At 43.9% G+C, this 23,045-nt stretch overlaps 1 protein-coding gene across 3 annotated transcripts in view; it reads right to left on the bottom strand.

Annotated features, from left to right (window-relative positions):
• The window catches only part of LOC121280872 (astrotactin-2-like), a 1,734,361-nt gene that overhangs the window by 894,265 nt on the left and 817,051 nt on the right, over nucleotides 1–23,045 (bottom strand). For all 3 annotated transcript variants that reach the window (XM_041193192.1, XM_041193193.1, XM_041193194.1), the window contains 2 exons: nucleotides 21,039–21,113; nucleotides 10,018–10,155 (listed from right to left, as the gene is read on the bottom strand). In XM_041193192.1, the coding sequence (XP_041049126.1) occupies nucleotides 10,018–10,155; nucleotides 21,039–21,113 (213 nt within the window). The remainder of the gene's footprint in view (nucleotides 1–10,017; nucleotides 10,156–21,038; nucleotides 21,114–23,045) is intronic.

Genomic DNA, 23,045 nt, shown 5'->3' with positions numbered 1-23,045 from the left:
TGAACTGCTTCTATTGCATTTACATCCGTCCTTAAATAAGGTGACCAATAATGTACACAGTACTCTAGATGGGGTCTCTCTAGTGCTCTGTCTAACTGAAGCATAACCTCCCTACTTGTGTATTCAATTCCCCTCACAATAAATGATAACATTCTATTAGCTTTATTACCTGCTGTAGCTGCATACTAGCCTTTTGGGACTCATGCACTAAGATACCCAGATCTCTCTGCATCTCAGAGCTCTTCAACCTCTCACCATTTGAATAGTATGCTTCTCATTGATTCTTCCTGCAAAAATGGACAATTTAAAATTTTCCCACATTATACTCCATTAGCCAGATCTTTGCCCACTCACTTAATCTATGTCTTTTTGTAGCCTCCTATGTCCTCATAAAAACTTTCCTACCTATTTCTGTGTCATAAGCAAATTTAGCAACCATCCCTTCATCCAAGTCCTTTATATGAATTGTAAACAGTTGAGGTTCCAGCACTAATCCCTGTGCCACACCACATCTTGCCAACCTGAAAAAGACCTATTTATGCCTAATCTCTGCTTCCTGTTAGCCAGCCAATCTTCTCTCCATGCCAATATGTTATCCCCATACCATGAGCTTTTCTTTTCCACAATAACCTTTGATGTGTCACTTTATCAGATACCTTGCGGAAATCTACCAGAACATCCACCAGTTCCCATTTATCTACAGCACATGTTACTTCCTCAAAGAACTCCAATAAGTTGGTTAAACATGATTTCCCTTTCACAAGACCATGTTGACTCTGCCTCATTACCTTGAACTTATCCACGTGCCCTGTTATAGCTTCTTTAATAATAGCTTCTAACATTTTCCCTATGACAGATGTTAAGTTAACTGGCCTGTAGTTTCCTGCTTTCTGTCTCCCTCCCTTTTTGAATAATGGAGTTACATTTGCTATCTTCCAATCTAATGGGCCTTCCACAACTATGGGGAGTTTCGGAAAATTAAAACCAATGCATCAACCACCTCACTCGCCACTTATTTTAAGACCCTAGGATGAAATCCATCAGGGCCCAAGCACTTGTCAGCATATCTGTCCCTCCTATTAAAGTAGAAACCTCGCATTTTTCCACATTATATTCCATCTGCCATGTTCTTACGCACTCACTAAATCTGTCCAAATCCTGTTGTAGCTGTTTTGTATCTTCCTCAACAAACATTCACACCATGCTTTGTGTCATCTGCAAACTTGGAAATATTACAAGTCCCCACATACAAATCATTGATATATATTATGAACAGCTGGGACCCCAAGTACTGATCCTTGTGGTACCCAACTAATCACAGCCTGCCAATGTGAGAATGAGCTGTTTATTCCTACTCTGCTTTCTGCCTGCTAACCCACCCTTAATCCATGCCAGTATATTGCTTCCTATCCTATGTGCTTTAATTTTGCTAACCAATCTCCTGTGGGGGAGTTTATCAAAAGCCTTCTGAAAATCCAAGTATAGTGCACCCACCAACTCCACTTTATCAATTCTATTAGTAACATCCTGAAAAAAACTCCAACAGGTTCGTCAAACATGATTTCCCATTCCTAAATCCATGTTGACTATGCCCACTTAGATCATTACTATCCAAGTGTCCATTTATCACATCATTTATAATGGATTCTTGCACTTTCCCGACTACTAATGTAAGGCTGACAGGCCTGTAGTTTCCTGTTTTCTCTCTCTCTCCCTTCTTAAATAATGGGGTGACATTTGTTACCTTCCAATCTGCAGAAACCATTCCAGGACCTATAGAATTCTGAAAGATTGTCACCAATGCATCCATTATCTCCACAGCTTCCTCTTTCAACACTCTTGGATGTGGAATATCCGGTCCCAGGAACTTATCAACCTTCAGTCCCATTAATTTCTCTAATGCAACCTTCTTACTAAAACTAATTTCCTTCAATTCCTCATTCTCTCTAGTCCCTTCGGTTTTGAATTCTGGGAGATTTCTTGTTTCTTCCTCAGTGAAGACAGACACAAAGTAATCATTTAGCTTCTCTACCATTTCTCTATCCCCCATTATAAATTTTCCTGACTCTGCCTGTAGTGGTACCACATCTGTCTTAACCAAACGTTTCTTTTTTAACATACCTATTGAGGCTTTTACAGTCCATTTTTATATTTTTTGTTCATTTACATTCATATTCAATTCTCTCTTTCTTTATCAATTTCTTGGTCATCCTTTGCTATATTCTAAAATACTCCCAATCTTCAGGTTTACTCATATTCCTGACAAATTTATAGTCCTTTTCTTTTAATCTCATACAATCCTTAACTTCCTTTGTTAGCCACGGTTGACTGAATTTTCTTTAGTTCTGTGTGTCTTGAAGGAATGTATAGTTGCTGTAAACTAAATAATAATTCTTTAAAGACTACCCATTGCCTATGTACCATAACAGCTTTTAATGTTTTCTTCCCCAATCCACCTCAGCCAATTTGCCCCTCATACCTTCATAATTTTCTTTGTTCAAATTTAACACCCTGGCTTCAGATTAAACTACCTCACTTTCAAACATAATGTAAGATTCTCTCACATGATGCTCACTCATCCCTAAAAGTTATTTTACAACAAGATTATTAATTAGCTCTTTTTCATTACACAATACTAGATCTAAAATAGCCTGTTCTGTAGTCGGTTCCTCAACATACTGCTCTAGAAAACCATCTCTAACACACTCCAGAACTCATCTACCACAGCATTAGTACTCATCAGTCTATATGCAGATTAAACTCACCCATGATTATTGTATTACCCATGCTACATGCTTCTCTAATCTCCTGGTTAATACCATGCCCCACACTACCACTACTGTTTGATGGCCTATAAACAACTCCTACCAAAGTTTGCTGCCCCATACTGTTTCTTAGCTCCATCCAAACAGATTCCACATTTTGTTCATCCTGCCTTACAAATGTACTGACCCATCCTTACTATCAGTGCAACATCATCTCCTTTTACTTTTAGCCTGTCCTTCCTAAATGTGGAATATCCCTGACTTTTAGTTTCCCAGTCTCGGTCACCATGTTGCCATCTTCATGTAATAGCAATTAGACCATACCCATTTACCTCTATTTGTGCCCTTAAATCATCTACCTTATTGTGAATATTACATGCGTTCAGGTAAAGTGACCTTAACTTTGTCTTTCTGACATAATTCCATATTCTAGGCTTAGTTGATGCTCACCTTTGCTTCACCTGCCTTCTAATTTCACTTGTTACTTTTCTACTTCCCATTATCAGCTTTACTTCCTTCCAATTTCAGCTAACCCCTCAGGTTCCCAGTCCCATGACAAGATAGTTTAAACTCTCCCCAACAGCACTGGTAAAACTCTGCAATTTATTAGTTCCAGTCCTGTTAAAGTGTAACCCATCCACCTTGTACAGGTCCTACCTGCCCCAGAATCAGTCCGAATGCCTCAAAAATCTCATGCCCTCCCTCCTACACCAGTTCTCCAGCCACATATTCATTTGATCAATCCTCCTATTCCTATGCTCACGAGCACTTGGCACTGGGAGTAATCTTGAGATTACAGGTCCTGCTTTTTAATTTTCCTTCTAATTCTCTAAAATCTGCTTTCAGGACTTCCTCCCTCCTCCTATCAATGTCATTGGTACCATTGTGGTCCACAACCTCTGGCTGTTCACCCTCCCTGCCAAAAGGATGTTGTGCAGCCACTCTGTGACATTCTTGACCCTTGCAATAGGGAGGCAACTCACCATCCTGGAGTCACGTTTACTGCCGCAGAAACGCCTGTCTGATCCCCTAACTTTTGAATCCCCTATCACTATTGCTCTTCCACTCTTCTTCCTACCCTCCTGTGCAGCTAAGCCACTCATGGTGCCACAGACTTGGCTCTAGCTGCACTCCCCTAAGGAACCATCGCCCTCACCAGTATCCAAAATGGAAAATCAACTAGCAAGCAAGATAGACTCAGAGGATACCTGTGCTACCTGCCTCTTTATCTTAGACTGCCTAGTGGTCACCCATCCCCTCTCTGCCTGCACATTCGTAACCTACAGCACCTCCTTAAATGTGCTATCCATGTAGTTCTCTGCCTCACGGATGCACAACAGTGACTCCAGCTGCCACTCAAGTTCTGAAACCCAGAGCTCAAGCTTCAGCAGCCAGTGACATTTCCTGCAGATGACATGTCCATGACTTCCCACGTACCGCAGGATATACATTCAACTCGGCCGAGCTGACCTACCATGCCGTAACTTTAAATACTATTTATTACAATTAGAATAAATAGAATAACTTACCAGCTATTCACCAATCAGCTTCTTCCCCTGTACCAAAGTAAGAGCCAGCTACTGGAGGCTGAAGACAGGTAGAAAAAGAAAGGAGCAGCTCCCTCACCAAGCTCCCATTTTGCACTCTCAGTGCAGGCAAAGCAGCATTGAGGCAGGCCTGTTTTTAGAGCTGGAATAAAACTTCACTTCTCTTAACTTATTAAGGAGCCATTTTTATTAATTGCTAAATTAAAGAAAAAAACTTGAATTTAGATAGAAATTAACCTTTAAAACTCTCTTACTCACTAGCTCTCAGAGCAAATCAAAAATGCACTGAGGAAGGCCTCTTTCTAGACTCCATGAAAAAAACGGATTCAAACTTCTGAAAACCAGTTTAAGCTAACTACCTAATTAACTAGCTGCAGCTGCTCTCAGAGGGTGTGTATACCCTTGTTTTAAGGCTGGAATAAAACTTCACTTCTCTTAACTTAAGGAGTAATTTTTAGATATTTGCTAAATTACAGGAAAAATCTGGACTTTTGATAGAAATTAACCCTTAAAACTCTCACCCACCAGCTCTCAGTGTGAGCCCAAAAAGGACAGGTTGTGACATTGGCAGTTCCTTGCAAACAGTGCTGTGGAGTCAACAGAAGAAAAACACTTAACTTTCAGTTTGCCCCTTTCATGCCCTTTTAAGGATCACTGGTTAAGCTACAGAAAGAACTGATGAAAATAGAAAAGAGCACAATTTTGAGCACAAGTAATTAAACAGGCATTAGGCCCCTCATTCACATATGTAGAGGACATGATGCCTGTCTATGGCCATTTGAAAATTGCCTGCACTATTATGACATTGGACATCATTTTCCCACTCCGCTTTTCTGCCTCGCACCTAAAGGAAGTTGGCTCATGCTTGGTTTTTATTCCACAGGCTCCAGTCAAACTCACCAATGTGGTCGCTGTTTTAGCGTGAAGTTAAACCAACTATTTTATCGCAGAAGGCACCAAAGGTCCCTAAGATCTTAAAACCACTGAGAATCCACACACAAATGCTTTCCAGCAGAGGTCATGGGATCACAACTAACCCAGGAGTGCAGGGACCAAGTGTGGTGCCCCTATTTCTGACCCGGCTGGGCCCATTAATCCCACCATAGACTAGGGTTCAGAGATGGGACTATCCTAGTCTGCACAGCCCAGCTACCTAATAGACAGCCTATGCTCACCAACTTAAACCACTGGAGGAACAATAGCTATCTTCCATGTAGTGCCACTGTGGATTATGATGGATTCCTTTGACAGCAGCTAATGAATAGCTTTAGAGGTAAGGAATAAGTGGCTGTGGAAAATAAAATAATCAATTTGCTCTTTTACGTTAAGTCAGTCATTTATCACCAGCATCTGCTGTCACTGTTTGGTAGAAATTATTGGCATTTTTTTATTGATTAAACAGTCGGCTTTTAGCAGAATCTCTCCTGGAATCTTATCATTGATTTGGTTTAAGTCACATTTCATACAGCCTTGCAATCTGCACTGGACAGAGAGAATCAGCAACCACCGGATGGCATCCATACCAAACGCAACTTGAAAATATAAAAATCGAATCCAACACATTTTGTGATCCATCATCATGTCATGGGTTTTACTTAATCATGTCTAAAAAAAATTGCTAAAGGTTAAGCAGGAGTGTATTTTACAAGCAGGTAATGTTAGCAAAAGAAAAATGAAACTTTTCTCAACCTCACCATTTATATAGCAATTAATATGGTATCTATCGGAAAAGCTTTATTAGACTCGGGATGGGCAAGTCAATGGATATAACGCTTTACTGCCTGAAAGAATGGGGAGACGTTCATTTTAGAGGCTAAGGTACAGGCAATATAATGGATGACAATTGCGACATTGTCTGAGTTCTATGGTTCTCTAGCCCAAAGGCCATGGGCAGGATTTTCAGGTTGTTTTCAGGTGGGCGGGTCCAGGAGCAGCTGGAACTGGCCCACTGCCTGCGATCAGCCCCTGACTGCAATTTCACGCTGGCTGGCCAATTAACAGCCAGCCAGCATGAAACACACGCTGAAAGGCTCAGTGCTGCTGGGGTGTGGGAGTGAGCAGAGCGAGCGCTGAAGTTTGCGCAGATATGGGAGAGTGCACCATGAAAGCCCCCAGAAGGCAGAGAGCTGCCTCAGGCAGCTGAAGAATTTTACAAACAAAAATAAAGAATTTAAAATCCCAGAAAAAAATTTCACACATAGGATTCACTTGCCTGAACATATGAATAATAAAAATCCCACCAAAGCAATTTTCTCTGTTAATTAATCTCAGAAATCTCATCCCACCTGTGGATGAGGTTTCCTCAAAAATGCAAAGGCCGCCTGGCCGATTCATCCACCCGCCAAATGTATAGTTGGACAGACAGTGAAAAATCACTCTTAATTAATACTTTTAAGGCCTTAATAGGCCTCTTAATTGTCGAATAGCTGCGCTGCCGACTCTCACGCGTGCCTGCCAACCGAAATATCACATGAGAGTGGCGATGACATTGGGATGCTTGCCCGACGTCATCACACACTATTTTATGCCCGATCGGATCAGGTGTGCGCCCGCCTGCAGGACATAAAATTCTGCCCTGTGACTTAAAAGAGGGATGAAAGGATGCTGTGAATCACACCATTGTGGATCAATAATAGAAACCTTCCTTTCCTTCAAGCCAGGATAACCACACTCACTGCTGTTTTATCTACCCACTCACAAAAGGCTGCTGTTTTAAGCACAGACTATTTTTTGTTTATGGATCAGTATGTGAAATTTGGAGGACTTATTGATTAGCTTCTAAAGCTAGTCATTATCTGCTGATCAAGGAATCCATGTATGGCATTGGCACTGCAGAGAAGGTGGGATTTGTGCTCCCAATGGGTTAATTGGTAGGCACTGGCTGCCTCATAGGTAACTAGTCTGTGCAGACTATACTGGTCCCAAGTTTGATCTCTGGTCCATGTCGATATTAGTGGACTCAGCTGGGGAAGAAATAGCAGCACCATGAAGAGCCTCTGCCCTCCTGAGCTAGTTGCAATCCAATAACTGTGACTGTGTATAAATGTGGCTCGAAGTTACTGATCCAAAACAGCAATCAAGTTTTGGCAATTGGATTCAGACCACATTGAGAGGTAATCTCAAACTGCTCTGGCTTCACAACAACTGTTCTAGAGTTACAAACACTATAGAATACTTAACTATTCAATCACATATTAATTGTGTCTCTCTCAGAAAAGTAGAAACTGGTGACACTTGACCTGCAAGCAGTTCCGACAGGAAGGATGTTAAGATACAGACAGCGTATGGCCAGACACAAAGCAGAGCTACAAGCAGAGGCGCTGGAGAGTGAAAGTCCAGATGCAGACAGATACAAAAAGAAGAACAAGGGAATTATTTTGAGGAGAAGAATAAAATAACTAAAGAAGAGATCATTTTTTCTGTTGACAGAAAAGGATTCAGAAGCTCTTGGAAACACTGTGCAAGGTGGCCAAAATGTTCTAAAACCGAGAAAGCTGTGTGAATTGCTCGAAGACACTAAAAAGCTGGATGTTTTCCCAGAAGTGGCCAAACTGTGAACCGGGGTGTTATTGGTTGGTCAGTTGAAAAGGAACTCTGGAAAGCTGCACCATCAGGACTGTCGTGATCTGACAGTGTGAAAGTTCACAAAAGTTTGCCTTGAAAGCTGTTGCCGGATAAGGCTCCTGACCTACACTGCCTGAATAAGGAACAGCATGTTGTGGAACTGTGTAGCTATGTGTGCCACACCTGTGTGGGAAGTGATGTGAATGCTTGTGGTTCTCTGAAACTATCTTTGTTCTATTGAGTATTTAAAGCTAAATTTACCCTTTTATTCAAAGTATAATTTTCCTGTTAATTCATGTGTAATTAGCATTGTTTCAGATCCACATTAAAGTAAAAGCTACAAAATTAGAATATTGTTGGTAACTTCTTCATTTGGGGATGTCACTCAGTAAACTTAATTATCTTGGTTTACGGTTCCACCGCATGGATCGTAACAGCTCTTTGAATTCAGTGATGACACAACAGGAATAAACCTCAGCTATACCCTGAAAATCATGCCTTGACTTAAATGGATAGAATGATTTGAGGATGATTCATCTGTCCCCAAACTGAAAGAAGCAACAAATTATAGCAATTCAAACACAAACATACTGTGTCATTGATTCAAATATGTGTAAAATTGAGAGCTTTTTTTGAAGTTTAGAGGCAGCCATTTAAATCCATAAAGCTTCTGTAATTTTTTGTCAGGGTTGGGGAGGGGGAGGAAGGTGGGGATTGTTGGGGGTGGTGGTGGGGCGGGCGGGACTTGTGGGAGCGAGAGGAGAAATTAAAAAGCCTGGAGCTTTTCAAAACATTTCAATTAGGTCTGGTGGCTGTGAAGAGAAGTAATCTGAATAGAGCTTCTCAATGAAAACTGACTAAACAGACAATTCTGTAGTTGCTAAGAACAAAAAAGAGCAGTCACATATATAAAGATACAGGGGTAGAGTTTCTGCTAGATTGTATGTGTGCAGTTTGGCAATTTGCCAAACCAGTGCAAACGATTGTGGAATATCAAGTACAAAATCCCTTCTGGAAAGCTCTTAAAATTAAGTTTTTTTTTCAAGTTCAAGGACACCTGTTAAAAGTATTTAAATATTAATAAATATTTAATTTACTAATAAACTGACTGTACACCACTGAAATTAGTAAATGGTTCTCATCAATAATTTACAATTGGATTAATCAAAGGTAGTGGGCTGAACACTTTTAATTAAACATGTTTATTTATTTATGATTAAATGTGTTACATCTGAACCAGGTTATCATCCCTAAATATAACAAGGAATTTTGTTCTAAATTTTAAGATTGTGATTATGCAAATAAGTTGAGTGGAAAACTGAACTATAAAATCAATTCAGAAAACTAGCATAATTTTCAGCGCAATTTGTGCTCAGATTAACAATTATGCCCAAAGCTCATGGTCTATGAGGTTACAAAACTTTTATTTCCTTTGCATGGAGCTAACATCCACTGTGGATAAATATTACTGTTATTTATTAATATTTTTCATTTACTGCAAAACAAATTTGATTATCAATTAAAGCCTCAAACACGATCTAATATTGTGTCATTCTGTTGAAAGTATGAGACTAGTGACTAAAGCAAAGCAACAGAAAGATTTTCTGCTTTGCTATCTCACAAGTGTTATTAAATTTATCCAAAATATATGGCAAATGTGAACACTGTAAGGAGCAAGCAGTCATTTATGAGGAGAATTTGACACAGAAGGCAAAACTAGAGAGAGTAAAAAGTGTAAAGAAACAAGAATGTAACGAAAAGATGCAAGAGTAAGTATTTATCAAGACTTCATCATCAAAAGTATTGCAACCAAAAAGAAAAAAAACTTTAAACTTTTCACACTGTTGATGGGATTCGACAATACCACAACTGGCAGTAGAAATAATAATTCATTCAGAAAAAGTAAATAACTGTCCTAATTCAATATTCATGTCACAGAAAATGATGGAAAACCACATTAGAAAACTGAACAAACATAAATGGCAACATCCGTCATACAGCAAATTGCTCTATGAATTCGATAAATTAGAAATAACAGCTGGCAAATGTTTTCCTAATTTGATTTCTAGATGATACAATCACATCAGCACAATTAAAATATCTTTATCCCTCCATCTTGTGCCTGTAATTGGGTATCTTACCTGACCTCTCCTGTGTCCTCTGTGACTAGGACATCGGTCTTGCAGCTGGCCAATGGCCTGATAGACAGCTCCACCGGAGGCACAACAAAACTTTTACTGACTGGCAGCCATAAACCTTGACCCAGGCTGTAGGTTGACCTATGAAGAGAAAGAGGCTAAATAAATATACAGGCCAGAAAATTAGACTGGCCTGAAAATGGACGTGAGGATTGTAATGCATGATTATGCAGCACCTGTTTCTTCTGATCCAGGCAGCAGACTGAATTAAATGATGGCAGTGTAGCTGGGCTAAGTGATGTTGAGCGGCTGCAAATGAGCAGAGGGTGTAAAATCGCGAGAGGCTAGCATGAGTTAAAGCTAGCCTGCGCTACATAAAGGGGAGGTGCATTGTGACAGGAGGTGGTTCTGGAAGTCATTCTACAACCAATTCTGGCATGGGAGAGGCAGAAGATTGGCACAACATGACAGAGAGCCAGCTCCAGATTTTTCCAATGCTGCACTGAAGGCCTTGGTACAGGAAGTGAAGAGGAGGAGAGATGTCCTCTATTCACAGCAGGCTAGGACACTCATTAAGTAATCTTTGTGAAGGCAGTGGGACTAGATAGCTGTGGTGGTCATTGCCAGGAGTTTTATCCTGAGCATCTGGATGCAATATTCTCACAGGTGATTAAAGTTAGGGAATCTATTTGAATGCATCTTGAAATACTATAACTCACCAACTGCGCCACTAGGCTTACACACTGCTCAATGCACCACACTACATCGCTAACTGCTGCAAGGCTCACATCCACACACTGCCAACTATTCAACCACAATGGCCATATTACCCAAATACAATGTACCAAATTCACTGACACACCTAATCCTCGCTCTCATAACCCTCTGCAGGTGATGTAAGGATGCTTTTCTTGCTTCTCCCCCATGCACCTTTCACCACAACCCTTGTGCCTTTTCCTTTCAGATACCCAAGAACTGCAAAATGACCGGGCAGTGGTGGAAGAGCAAGAGGTGGAGAGCAGGAAGAAAGCAAAGACGAGTCATCATCACTTGCTCTCCCACTCGCAGCCATCAGCTCACATACTGACACTATGGGGAGAATTTTTGGCTTGGCAAGCGGGGGTGAGGCCCGCTCGCCAAGGTGTAAAATGATATGGGGTGACATTGAGCGTGCGTCCCGACGTCACCACACTTCATTTAGATTTGCAGTTTGGTGGACATGCAGCCGAGTCGGCTGCACACCTGCTGACCTGTCAAAGCCCTCTTAAGGCCATTAATTAACTAGTTAAGGCTATTGAGAAAGCTGCCCGTCCAACGTTAAGGTTGGCGGACAGGCGAAGAGCCCAGGCAGCCTTCGCATTTTTCATGGAACCTCATCCACGGGCGGGATGAGGTTTCATGAAGGGTTTATAAATTAAATATTTTCATTAAAGTTCATTGGCATGTCCCATGAGGGGACATGTCTTAAATTTTCTTTTCTTTAATAAAATTTTTAAAACTTAAAACTTATCTCGAGACACCTCTGTGCCTCAGGGAGATTCCTGCGCTTTTTCACACATGCGTGAAAGAGCGTACTCCCGACTCAGGAAACCCCTTCCCCATCTGCACAGGGAGCGCACAGCGCTTCTGGTCATGTGTCATGCTAGGCATGCTGATTAAGGCCTGTCCACATAAAATGACAGCACAGACCCAATTGGGGGCTCCGATCGGGTCCGCGCCCGCCCATGCCCACCCCTGCACAAACCCCCGCCCCCCCCCCCCCCCCCCCCCCCAACCCCGACCGGGAGGGGGGGGGGGGGGGGGGGGGGGGGGGGGGCAGGGAATTCTCTCCAGTGTTTACTTTAGAGGGCAGCTTAGAGATGGAATCTGCATTTGTTGGGACACTGGACACTAGGCACCAGTGGCTTCCCACTAGGGCAGAGGACAAGAGTACCACTGGTGCCAGCTCTACAGAAAGTGAGGTTCTGCTAAAAATGGACATCAGTGGGGTAGCCTACAGAAGAAAACCAGTGGGTAAGCAAAAATGAAATGCCTACCAAAAAGCCTGTGGTCAGTTTCAATGAGTATGGAGGAGTCTGGCACCAATTTGGCACAAGACTTTGTGCAGAGCTTCAAGCTCATTTCCAGCATGGAATCAGGCTGACTCAACTCATCTCAGCTTCCACTGCAGCACAAACAGAAGCTACTTCACCGCTGCCATGAAAGTTCAGACTGCTTTCCTGCAAGACCAGCTTGCTGCAAGTATACTCTGCATACTTCTGGCAGGCGGACCCTGCATGTGCACTAATGCCCTCACTGAAATGGTGTCCAGTACAGCCATCACCAGAAGTGTGTACACACACCACAGGCACATTTTGCGAGCAAAACTGCACTTGTCGCTCTGGAAAACCAGGTGTTGAGGAGACAAATTTAATGGCCATATTATCTTATTACATCCTTCAGTAATGTCCCAAGTGCTTCTCAAACATGGAATCATTTACAATGGAAGCCATTTTATACACATCAAGATACCAAGAACTGTGATGAATTTCTTTTTTATTGGCATTGTTGGGTCATGGGATAATATTGGCCACGACACCACAGAAACTCTTCTTGGATCATATCATAGGATCTTCAAAATTCAGCTGAACAATCAGTACAAAATAAACAATGGGCATTGGCTTAATCTACTATCAACAATGGAACAAACTCTTGGTACTGCACTGGAGCATTAACCTAGCTTTTGGGCTTAATTCTTGTGGTGAAAGAGAGTCTGCATTAAAAAGTTTTAAAAGATGTATTCCTATCAAAAAATCGGAATTCTGTTCATATAAATTCAAACCAATCAACAACAATTCTTAATGAAAGAAGGAATACAGTCAAGAAAATAAACACTAAAGTCACATTAATATATTATTCCTCTTTGAAGAACCCAAATTTAATTTCATCTGATCTTTCGAGACTTTCATCATAAACCAAAAGCACTGACAGATGGCATATGACATTCAAAGATTTTTCTTTTTAATCCAGAAATACATCAAATAAGCGTTGAACTTCTTTTGAAGTATTACATTACTTCATTTTCAAATTTTAATACACTTGGAAAGGTAATAGCCACCTTTTGAAAGCTTACGTTTCCAGAATAGTTAGTCCCTTTCATGTGAAGATGAGTCAGAGTTTATAGGGAAATAGTTTGAGGAATTTTCCATGCATAACTCTTATCATAGATCTGATGATTTTTAAACAGCTGTATTCTGCTTTTACTCACAGCATTGTCGGTGTACCTACACCACATGGGCTGCAGGGGTTCAAGGAGGCAGCTCACCACCACCTTCTCAAGGGCAGTTAGGAATGGGCAATAAATTCCAGCCAGGCCAGTGATGCCCACATCATGTAAAGGAATAAAAAATACTTTGAATTTGCAACTGTCCGGTTGGAAAGTGTAACCAGTCATCACCTGGCAACATGTGGAAAGACAATTTTAATGCCTAATTCTGATCGAGTGTTAACTTGAGGGTAACTAGAGATGGGCAATAAATGCTGACCTTTCTAGTCATGCTCATATCCTAAGAATTAACAACGCACACAGCTGACCCCAGCTGAATTACAGTATTGATGGGCTGCAGCTGGCAGCCCAGAGGTACAGAACGTAGGACATCTTTGTTCACACTCTTCAACTCCTCCATGAAATTCAACATTTCAGCTCCTTAGCACGCGATGACTTCTCCATGGCCTGTCAATGTGCAACTTCTGTCTAATCTGTCATGCTTTATTATTTTTGAGGAAAAGAAAGTAAGTATAATTAACTATTCAAAAAAATCTAGTTATTTCTTGCTGCCACCAATACAAAATTAGCCTCCAATTATCTAAAGCTGTGCTTATTTATGTCGCTTGGACCATGCAACAATCACAAAGCATGACAGGTGACACATTTCATCAGCTAAATAATGAGTTATATGTTAAAATGCTCCCATCTCTAAAAAGTACCGTACCCTCTGTCTTATTGTGAATAGTAGTATAAAGGATCCACCATGCTACTAAAAGTGAATTAAATGTCCGTTAAACAAGCAAACAGGCTTTGTTCATTAAAGTGGTTTGCAGTAAGTGTTTCATTTAAGTTTCTGCTATTGCATGGCCTCATACTCACATATATCCAATCACACCATGCTAGAGTTCAACTCCTGCCAATAAAGCAGCTGGAAGTATTTAAAACATTTGAATTCCAACCACCATGTAACCTAAAATTCCCTTTTGTCCTGGTGCAGATATGACATGGTCGAAGAGTTATCTGGTCCATTGTGAATGACTGCATGGCTGCATTTACTGCTCTTCATACTGCAAGAGGTGAACACCATCTGTTTTGCCTTGTGTACTAATTTGTTCATTAATTGGCAAACAAGTAGAAAGCAGGTGATGGGGGAGATACAGAAACAGGCAGTGAATTTTGAGTCATTAACACAACACAGTGAAATCCATGTTTAATAATCGGTCAGAGGAGCAGCCAGCACTCAGAACTTAAATGGGCTGAATTCTACAAAACAGTACCATCATAGTGTTATTATGTTGGCCAAGTTCAGGTTAAGGTATATAGGACTGATCTGAAATTTGGTTTCACATCACTATTTCTGAATCTCTCAACCTAATGGCTAACTTTAGTTTATTTGATTCTCCCTCCATTTACCACAAAAATTACCATTCTGAAACTCAGAGATGTTGAACATTCTGTCAAGTCTAAAACCAGAAAAAGATCGGGACTTGGAACAAGGCTGATGGTAACTGACAGTAATAGCTCAATTTGAAAACTCATCTGATCTCCAAGTGACTGGCTTTTTCCAAGTCCAGACTTTCAGACTGTCCCTGTGCACATGGAAGAAAGCAACATCTTTGGAGTTGCAGCCTGCACAGCAGTCCAAGACGTCATGTAGCAGCAACAAACATGCTTCATTTTCTATCTTATACTCTTAGGCTGTGCTTAGTACTTGTCTGCTGATGAACTCAGAGTGGTTGGATGGGCACTGGTGTGATTGTTGGTTGGGGGGGGGGGTGTGGTGGCTTGTGGATAACTGGGCATATGTTTAAGATGGCCTCTAGTTGCTTTAAGGCCCAGAAAAACAGGTTAGATTAGCCTGGCCAACCTCTTGCCTGAATATAAGACATCATGCTTCCAAACTATCAGAAACATTTTAAAAAAGCATTTAAGTCATAATTATTTACCACCACTTCTCATTCTAAAGACTTACTAAAATCAATTCACCTCAAGATGTGTTTATTGACAGTAATTAAACTTAAAGTGATAAACTAAGATTAGCACAGTTTAAACCTCAACACAGGTAAACATTGTCAATGGAACAACGCATTGTGCTTTAGACAGTAAAACACTAGGGCGGAGTTTTCCGTGCTCACCGGCATCGGGCGTGATTGAGGGTGTGAGCGGACAATATGGCACAATCAGTTTTACAACGGCGGTAAGCCAATTTGCGATTGGCGGGCTGTCTTTCGTGTCATCGGACTTCAGGAACCTCATTGTGATATATCGGCATATCATTATCAGGCCAGCCTGCTGGAATTGTCACCCCGCCCCCCCCACTGCTGGATGGTCTGTCCACACTGGCGGGAAAGCACGCCGACGTGTTTCACAACAGCACATAAAAGGCGTGCACTGGGCGGCCTGCACTTTGAGGAGAACTCAGAGGTGAGTGCACAGTAACGTTTGTGCAGCACTCGCCAGGGTGGCCTGTTGGACTTCAAGCTTCGGGGGCATTGGGGGGTCGGGGTTACGAGCAGCCCTGCCATTGAAACGACTGGTGGCCAGGGGGTATGTGTGGGGGTGTGTGTGTGTGTGTGGGGGGGGGAGATGACATAAGCAACCCTGCCTTTGAAGCGATTGATGGCCAGGATGTGGGGAGGGGCAAGGGCAGCCCCGCCGTTCAATACAGCGCACAAGCATTTGGGGCAGGGGGTCGGGTGGGCGAGTGAAATGGCCACGCATTAGGGAAACCTATGTAAAGTAACCATTACTCTGCAACTGAGACCGTTCAGGCACAGCCACATTGATATGATTTGGGTCGGGCTTCTAACTTATCTGCTCACTCAAGCAATGCAGAGGCAGCAAAGTGCCACCAAGTGCTACAAAGCTTTTCACCCTTGGCACAGGTTGCAAAGTCATGAGATTTTAGTGGACTGCAGAACAGTTGGATGACTGCACATATTGTACAATCTCCTCACTAAAGCTGGCCATGGAGAGGTCACTGCTGGAGGTGCACACAGCCACTTGCAATGTCAGCATCCTGGTTTGAATCAGTCTCCCCAATGGTTCAAGCTAACAGGGCAGCCATGCAGCGCACTAATCTCGGGCCATCCAAGTGGTGGCCAGCACTTTCCGGGAAGCGTTAAGGGGCCGTCACACTTAATCAGGACAGGGTCTTAGTACACCCATGCTGACCAGGTGTCTCTCCCTTTCATCCTGCAGGAGGAGTACATCAGATTCATGAAGCCTGGTGAACTAGCTGTATACCTGATGTTCTACAGAGCCTGAAGACGACAGAGGAGAGAGCGACTGAGGCTCCTGGCTGTGCAGAGGCAGAAGCAGCACCCTCAGGAAGAAGAGTCGGCTGGGGCTCCCGCACACGCCGCCCAAGAGCCACAGCGAGCCATTGCTGGTCAGTGCCTGGTGACACCCAGGGTCTATAAACGCCACCTGTCATTACTGCAGATGACCGAGAACCAGTGTCGCCGAAGACTGCACATGTCTGGGGAACTGGTCAGTCACATCTGCCAGCTACTGCAGGATTAAGTGCCATAGGACATGGAGGGCATCCAATGCCAGTGGCCGTGAAAGTGACTGCAGTGCTCAATTTCAATGCCAGTGGCTCATTTCAGGGCTTCAAAGATGACTCTGTGGGATCATTCAAGGCTCCACCCACAAATGCATCCATGAGGTCACGGATGCCATCTTCACGAGGGCACACAACTTTGTGCATTTCACCCGGGACCAGGACAGCCAGGATGCAAGAGCGATTGGGTTCGCCCAAATCTCGGGATTCCCACAGGTTCAAGATGCGATTGACTGCATTCATGTGGTGCTCAGATCTCCGTCGCTGCACACAGTGAACTACATCAACCGCAAGGGGTTCCATTTGCTGAATGTGCAGCTAGTGTGTGACCAGCAGAAACACCCCAGGGAATGTGCACAATGCCTACATCCTCAGTCCGTTACAGATCCCTGGGGTCTTCCAGGTTCCACAGAAGCTACAGGGATGGCTCCTCAGGGACAAGGGCTACTTGCAGATGCCGTGCTGATGACACCCATGCAGCAGTCTCAGACTAAGCAGAGAGACGGTATAATGAGGCTCATGCTGCAGCTTGCAACTTGGTGGAGCAGACCATCAGGATGCTGAAGATGAGGTTTTGGTGCCTGGACTGGTCTGGCGGAGCCCTGCAATACAATCCACAGAGGGTGTCACGCATCGTCATCTGCTGCGCCCTTTACAACCTGGCGCTACAACGGGGGACAAGGTAGCTGAGGAGGAGATGGAGGAGCTGCACATCTCCTCCATTGAGAAGGATGCTGACAGGGATGAGGATGAGGAGGTCCTTGGAGGTGACAATGATGAGGATGAGGCTCTCACACTGGCTAGATGAGGCATGCACGCTCAGGAGGCTCTCATAACTGCTAGGTTTGTGGAGGATGATGACGACATGCAGTCAGGTGACCCCAAAGATCCTCACACTGCATTTGTGAATAATTGACTCCAGTCTGGCATATGGCAGCACCAATACCCTCTGTGAGAATGCTCCTGTCATGGAGACGCAGTGGAGACCCTCATAGTCACTCGATCGTAGGAGGATGATGATGACATGCAGTGGAGACATTCCACAAACCTTCACATGGCTTCTTAGAATGTCTGACTCCTGCCTGGCTGAGAGCAGCTCACTTGCACTCTGTGATCAGGGTCATATCATAGAGACGCAGTCATGAAACTTTAGAAGCATCTACTCCTTTGTCCGCCTTCAGCACCTGAGCCCTTCAGGAGCACAGCATCATTGGTCGCAGATGCTGAAGAGATGGGGGCCAGCCCCACCTTAAAGCTGCTGAGAGCACACAGAGAGAATGATGGCCTACTACATTCTGGCAGCAATGACAAGCACCACCGAGATGCAGGCATCAGTAATGTCTCCGGGGAGCGTGAGGCCAGACCATTATTTTGGTCTGAGCACAGGGAAGGGGCCCTGGACTGAAACACCTGCCTTTATCTTCTGCAGAAAGGCTTCACACCTGAGTGACAAGAACATTGTTCATCAGAACAAAGAGCCATAGGTGGGGAGACACTCTTGGGAGTTTATTGACAATAGTGAAGCTTATGTGCAAGTGATTAATGCCCATGCCCAGGCTGTGAAACAAATTCTTCTTAACTTTCCTATCCCTGCCACTACATCCTGGAGCTCCCCAGACATCCACAGCAGCAATGGAGGCAGCCTGCTGACTGCAACACCCTATCTGTGATGATCTTGACAGGTGTTCTCTGGAGGTCCAGGACTTGGAGGGCCAGCCTGCTTTCGGGGTCCTGCTGTGCGGCAGTGGCACCCTCCTTGGCCTGTGGAGCGAGAGCTGCTGAGGTCACAGGAAGATGGGATTTGGATGGGCTGGGTACTCTCGGAATCACCTGGGTGGATGGGCCTGGAGTGTGCACCCGCTGATCCTTCTACCTATGGGTGGCCAAGGACCCCAGGCTGACTCCTTCAGGATAAGTGGTGACTGGAGTGAGATCAACCTGCCCTGCACCCCTCTTGCATACACACTGATGGAGGCCAACTATGGCATCAGCGATGGAGTTCAACCTGCACAGCAGTGCAGGAGCGACGTCTTGGACCAAGGTCTCCATGGTGGCTGCCATCCTACCAGTGTTGACCTTGGTGCGTTGGCATGCCAGCGCTATCACCTCAGCCTGAAGATGGACAGACTCCTCCATTGTGCCTTGCAATCTTAGGAGTACAGCGGATATCCCTTCCTGATGTTCCCCAGCTTGCCTTTGCAGCCCCAGCAACTGTGACATGACCAAGTCCAGAGGTTCGTCATCTGACTCGGACTCAGCAAAGTTCTGGCCTCCAGCAGTCCTCTGAGTGCCGGACACCTGGGAAGTCCCTGCCGCCGCCTACTGTGGAACAGACAGTGTGAAGTGCGCACCAAATTGTGATCCTGAGGCTATTCTAAAGCTAGGTCCCATTGAGGTGTGTGTCTCTGCGCTGGTGGAGGGTATGGGTGACCGTTGTGATGGGACTCCAAGGAGGATGATTCCTCTTTTGAGGTGTCTTCAGGGCTTGATTGGAGGCCCTGGGTCATGGACTCTCTTGACAGCTTCCCAGATGTGCCTGCAGAAGCAAAGGGAGATAATTAGTGCATGGCAGTGACCTGTGAAAGAGGACACATCACTCACAGCATGGTTATCTGATGGGCATTGTACTGCTGGACCCTCACTTGGTAGAGCAGCACCGACCTCACTGTCAGCACAGGACTGGTCCAGAGTGTCGCTAGCCAGCTAGATGACTCTGTTTTCAAAGTCGGTGAGGGCCTTGATCTTAGGCATTCCTCCAATGGTCTGTGATCTCTCCCTGGTTTTGTGCCAGCTGGCCTACATAAATAGAGATGGAGAGACAGTGTAAGTAGGATGTCTGCCAGGCCAGACGATAAGTGTGTCTGGCCTGTGTGGGCGGTGAGTGGTCCCATGGATGGGATGAGGATAATGAAGGTGTCTGTTAGAGAGTGAATGGTGATGTCCCTTGAACCGGCAGTGAATGAGGCCACATGGATGTGTGATGAGTTTGTGAGTGTGAGTTGAGAGTGATGAGAAGAGTGGTGGAACGAAGGAGATCATTCATCTTCTTGCAGCACTGGGTGGCTGATCTCTTTTGAAGGACGTTGGTGCTGACCATCGCTGCCACCGCCTCCCAAGCTGGGTTAGCGAGTTGCTGCCCATCCTGTGGCCAGAGCGAGGGTAGAGGACATCCTTGTGGGCCGCCACAGCATCAAAAAGCTGCTCAAGGGATGCGGTGCTGTACCTGGGACTTCTGAAGTCTTTTTCATTTTCAGGGCCATGTCTTCTATGCAGCAGTGGTTGTCTTGAAGGACTGGGGGGTGTGCTTGCGGCTGGACTTTAAATATGGCGCTGGGCGTGACACAGTGGTGGGGTGATGGCGGGTGGGCAAACGAGAGCCTGCTCATCACGGAAACAGCGTGTTTCCCAGGAGTGCGTAAATAATGTGGCGGATTTGGGACGATACGGCATGAAAACCCGCCATTGCGGCTGGTGAGTAAAAAGCCATTTTACCCGCCTGCTACCGCACTTAGTGCAAATCTGGGACGATTCCACCCCCAGTTTGCTGTAAGCAAAGTCATAGGAAATCCTTTAAGTTGTTTGTAAAATTAATGACTCAAAACAATGGATTATCAGTTACAAAATGTTTGTCTTTCATTTCCCTCCATGAATGAACATATATTCTGTACTCAAAAGCTTGTAGGAGGGATGTCATTGATGATCAATGAAAATGTTTGTCATTTTTGTGGTAGTGGCCAGAAACAGACTTTTGGGATAGGAACGGCACAGGTTAAATGCAAAATAAAGATTCCTCTATTCTGCTCTAGCAATATGCTTTAATCCCAAACTCTGCACCAGTGTAAACTATTCCACTGCAATTCTTAACATGTTTTCCCAAAGTGTAATTCCGACTTAGTGATATTCCGGCTTCGTTATAAATATGAAACTTAGTTCACTAAGAACATGTATAAAGGGGGAAGAGTTTCATCCAATCAGTTATGGCTGGGTATGAGGCCATGGCCCAGAAATAAAAAAAGTCCACATACCTGTCCATCAATCCCTTTGAAGAGATAATCGTATTCACATTGAGCCTAAGATATATAACTTAAAAGTGGTGCATTTTGGTTTAGGTGAGCTGTACCATAAGAGTTGACTAATAACACAATCCCTCCTCATTAATAAGTTACTGCAACAGAAAAAGAGAAAGTTGTTGAAAGAAATTCACTTTTTTACCTAAATATCTTTTCTGGTGCCTGGTCCCCTGTCACAAGGTCATAGCCTCTTTCCAGTGTTGTATATGGCCATGGTCTGCAAAAAACAGCAGTAACAATTAAATACCGGTTAGGAAATAACTGAACAGGAAGGGAGGTTTGATTATTCCAAATGTAGTCACTGGGCTAATTATCACATACTAACAAGACAAACAGCAAAACTCACATTTATGGTTCGGATATTGAGTGATAGGATAGAATTTTGGTTGGGCCCACACTCTGCCAAGTTTTAACTCCACAGCATACATGATCCACAAATGAAATCAGCCTGACTGGACCGACAGGCTTGGCTTCAAGTTGGGGATGGGATGGGGTTGGGTGGGTGGGGGGGGGGCGCGGTGCGCCAGGATAGGCAGCACTCCGGAGTAGGCCACAGTTGCTGGTAAGGGGCCTGCAGCTGCTAGAGGGAGCATAGTGTGGTTGGAGCAGGGAGGGAATATGATTAAGGGATAGGAGGGACATGGTCTCTGGATGCCTGATGGAAGGGTTCTAATCTCAAGCAAGCATGGGGTGACCTGGGATGGGGGAAGCACTCTTCTACTCCTAGCCCACAAGCAGTGCTGTAAAGGCACTTAACTTCTCCCCAAAACTCCCTTGGGTTTCCTGAAGCCTGGGAAAACTGGCAAGCCACAATTAAATCTGTCACATGTCAGGGTCCCAGCTTTAAAATATGTGGACACCCATCTCCTGGGAGCAGGTTGATTGCCTGTCCTCTATCCCACCTCAATTAAACCGGGAAGTGGCTGTGTTGCAGGCAGATTGGGGTTGGGTTTGAGACAATTTTTTTTTACATTTGACCCAATTCCCACCCATCTGTTTATGGGGGGTTAGAATTATACCACCACCCAACTCCCCCTCCCCAGAGTATCTGTAGGCTATTTGACAACAGAGCGGGTCACAGTCAGCCCATTTTCTTTTCATCTGACATCAATATCTGCCTGCATATACTCACATCCTCATAGTCAGCAGGAAGCTTGGCTAATTTTTCCCCTCCTTGGCTGCTGGTCTAACTGACTATCAGCTAAAATGGCAAAGAACAAAATTCAAACCTGTGACCTTTGGCTCTGCAGTGATTAGTGAGCACATGGGAATATAACTAACACGCTCGTTTTAGTTTGGATCCTAGCAGGCAACCTAGTCTATGCCAGGCAACAGAATTTCACAAATATTTCTAAACATATTAAATGTTTCTTGCTTACACTTTCACATAAACCCATTAAAATAATTGAGTGCACAGATGGGGTAATGGCCCTACATTGAACAAGGATACTCAATGGGCCATGTCGTTCCCAGTTTCAGAGTTTAAAAAAAATGGAAATTACTTCATAAAATATCTATCCAAATGTAAACTGCTGAAAATACAAATAAAAAGAGAAGACAACATTTATTCTTTACAGTTCTCCCCTGTGGTCCCCTGATAGACCTGATATTTACCTTTTATCTATGTATATGTTTTATGGTGTGACGCAATGCTTCAGGTTGCAAGCACATGGCTAAGAATCTTGCACCTCATTACATGAGCTCACTTTCTGTAGTTGAGGGCAGAGTTAGTCAATTTGTGATCCCAAGCTTCAATGGAGAACATCAGAAAAGCAAAACTGTTTTCTTGTCAAGAGGCAGGAGCAAGTGACAATAACTTAAGTGTCCAGCTAGTGAGAGAAGCACCGACATCACACTAGAAAACTATCATCTTGCTCCAAGCTGAATGGAGTTATCGGGTGCTGATTGGATCCCCAGAGAAAAGAGATGCAGACAAACAAAACAGATTAGGAGTCAGTTTTAAAGAAACATTTTTCTCTCTTGGTTGGAAGAAAGCGTTCAAATTGAAGAATGGTGGAGGAAAAGTTGTAGTTGGGATGCAGTCAGTTGGGGTGGGGGCAATTCCCTACTGTTAGTGCAAGAGTCCATTGGTTCTTGGAGCCAGGTCTCAACACAGCTGGTGCATCCCTATTACTCATCCTATTAGGAT

This window comes from Carcharodon carcharias, chromosome 8 (assembly GCF_017639515.1).
Source record: "Carcharodon carcharias isolate sCarCar2 chromosome 8, sCarCar2.pri, whole genome shotgun sequence".
In the NCBI taxonomy this organism is placed as follows: domain Eukaryota; kingdom Metazoa; phylum Chordata; class Chondrichthyes; order Lamniformes; family Lamnidae; genus Carcharodon; species Carcharodon carcharias.
Note: the sequence above shows the minus strand (reverse complement) of the source record. Positions and strands in the feature narration are given on the sequence as shown.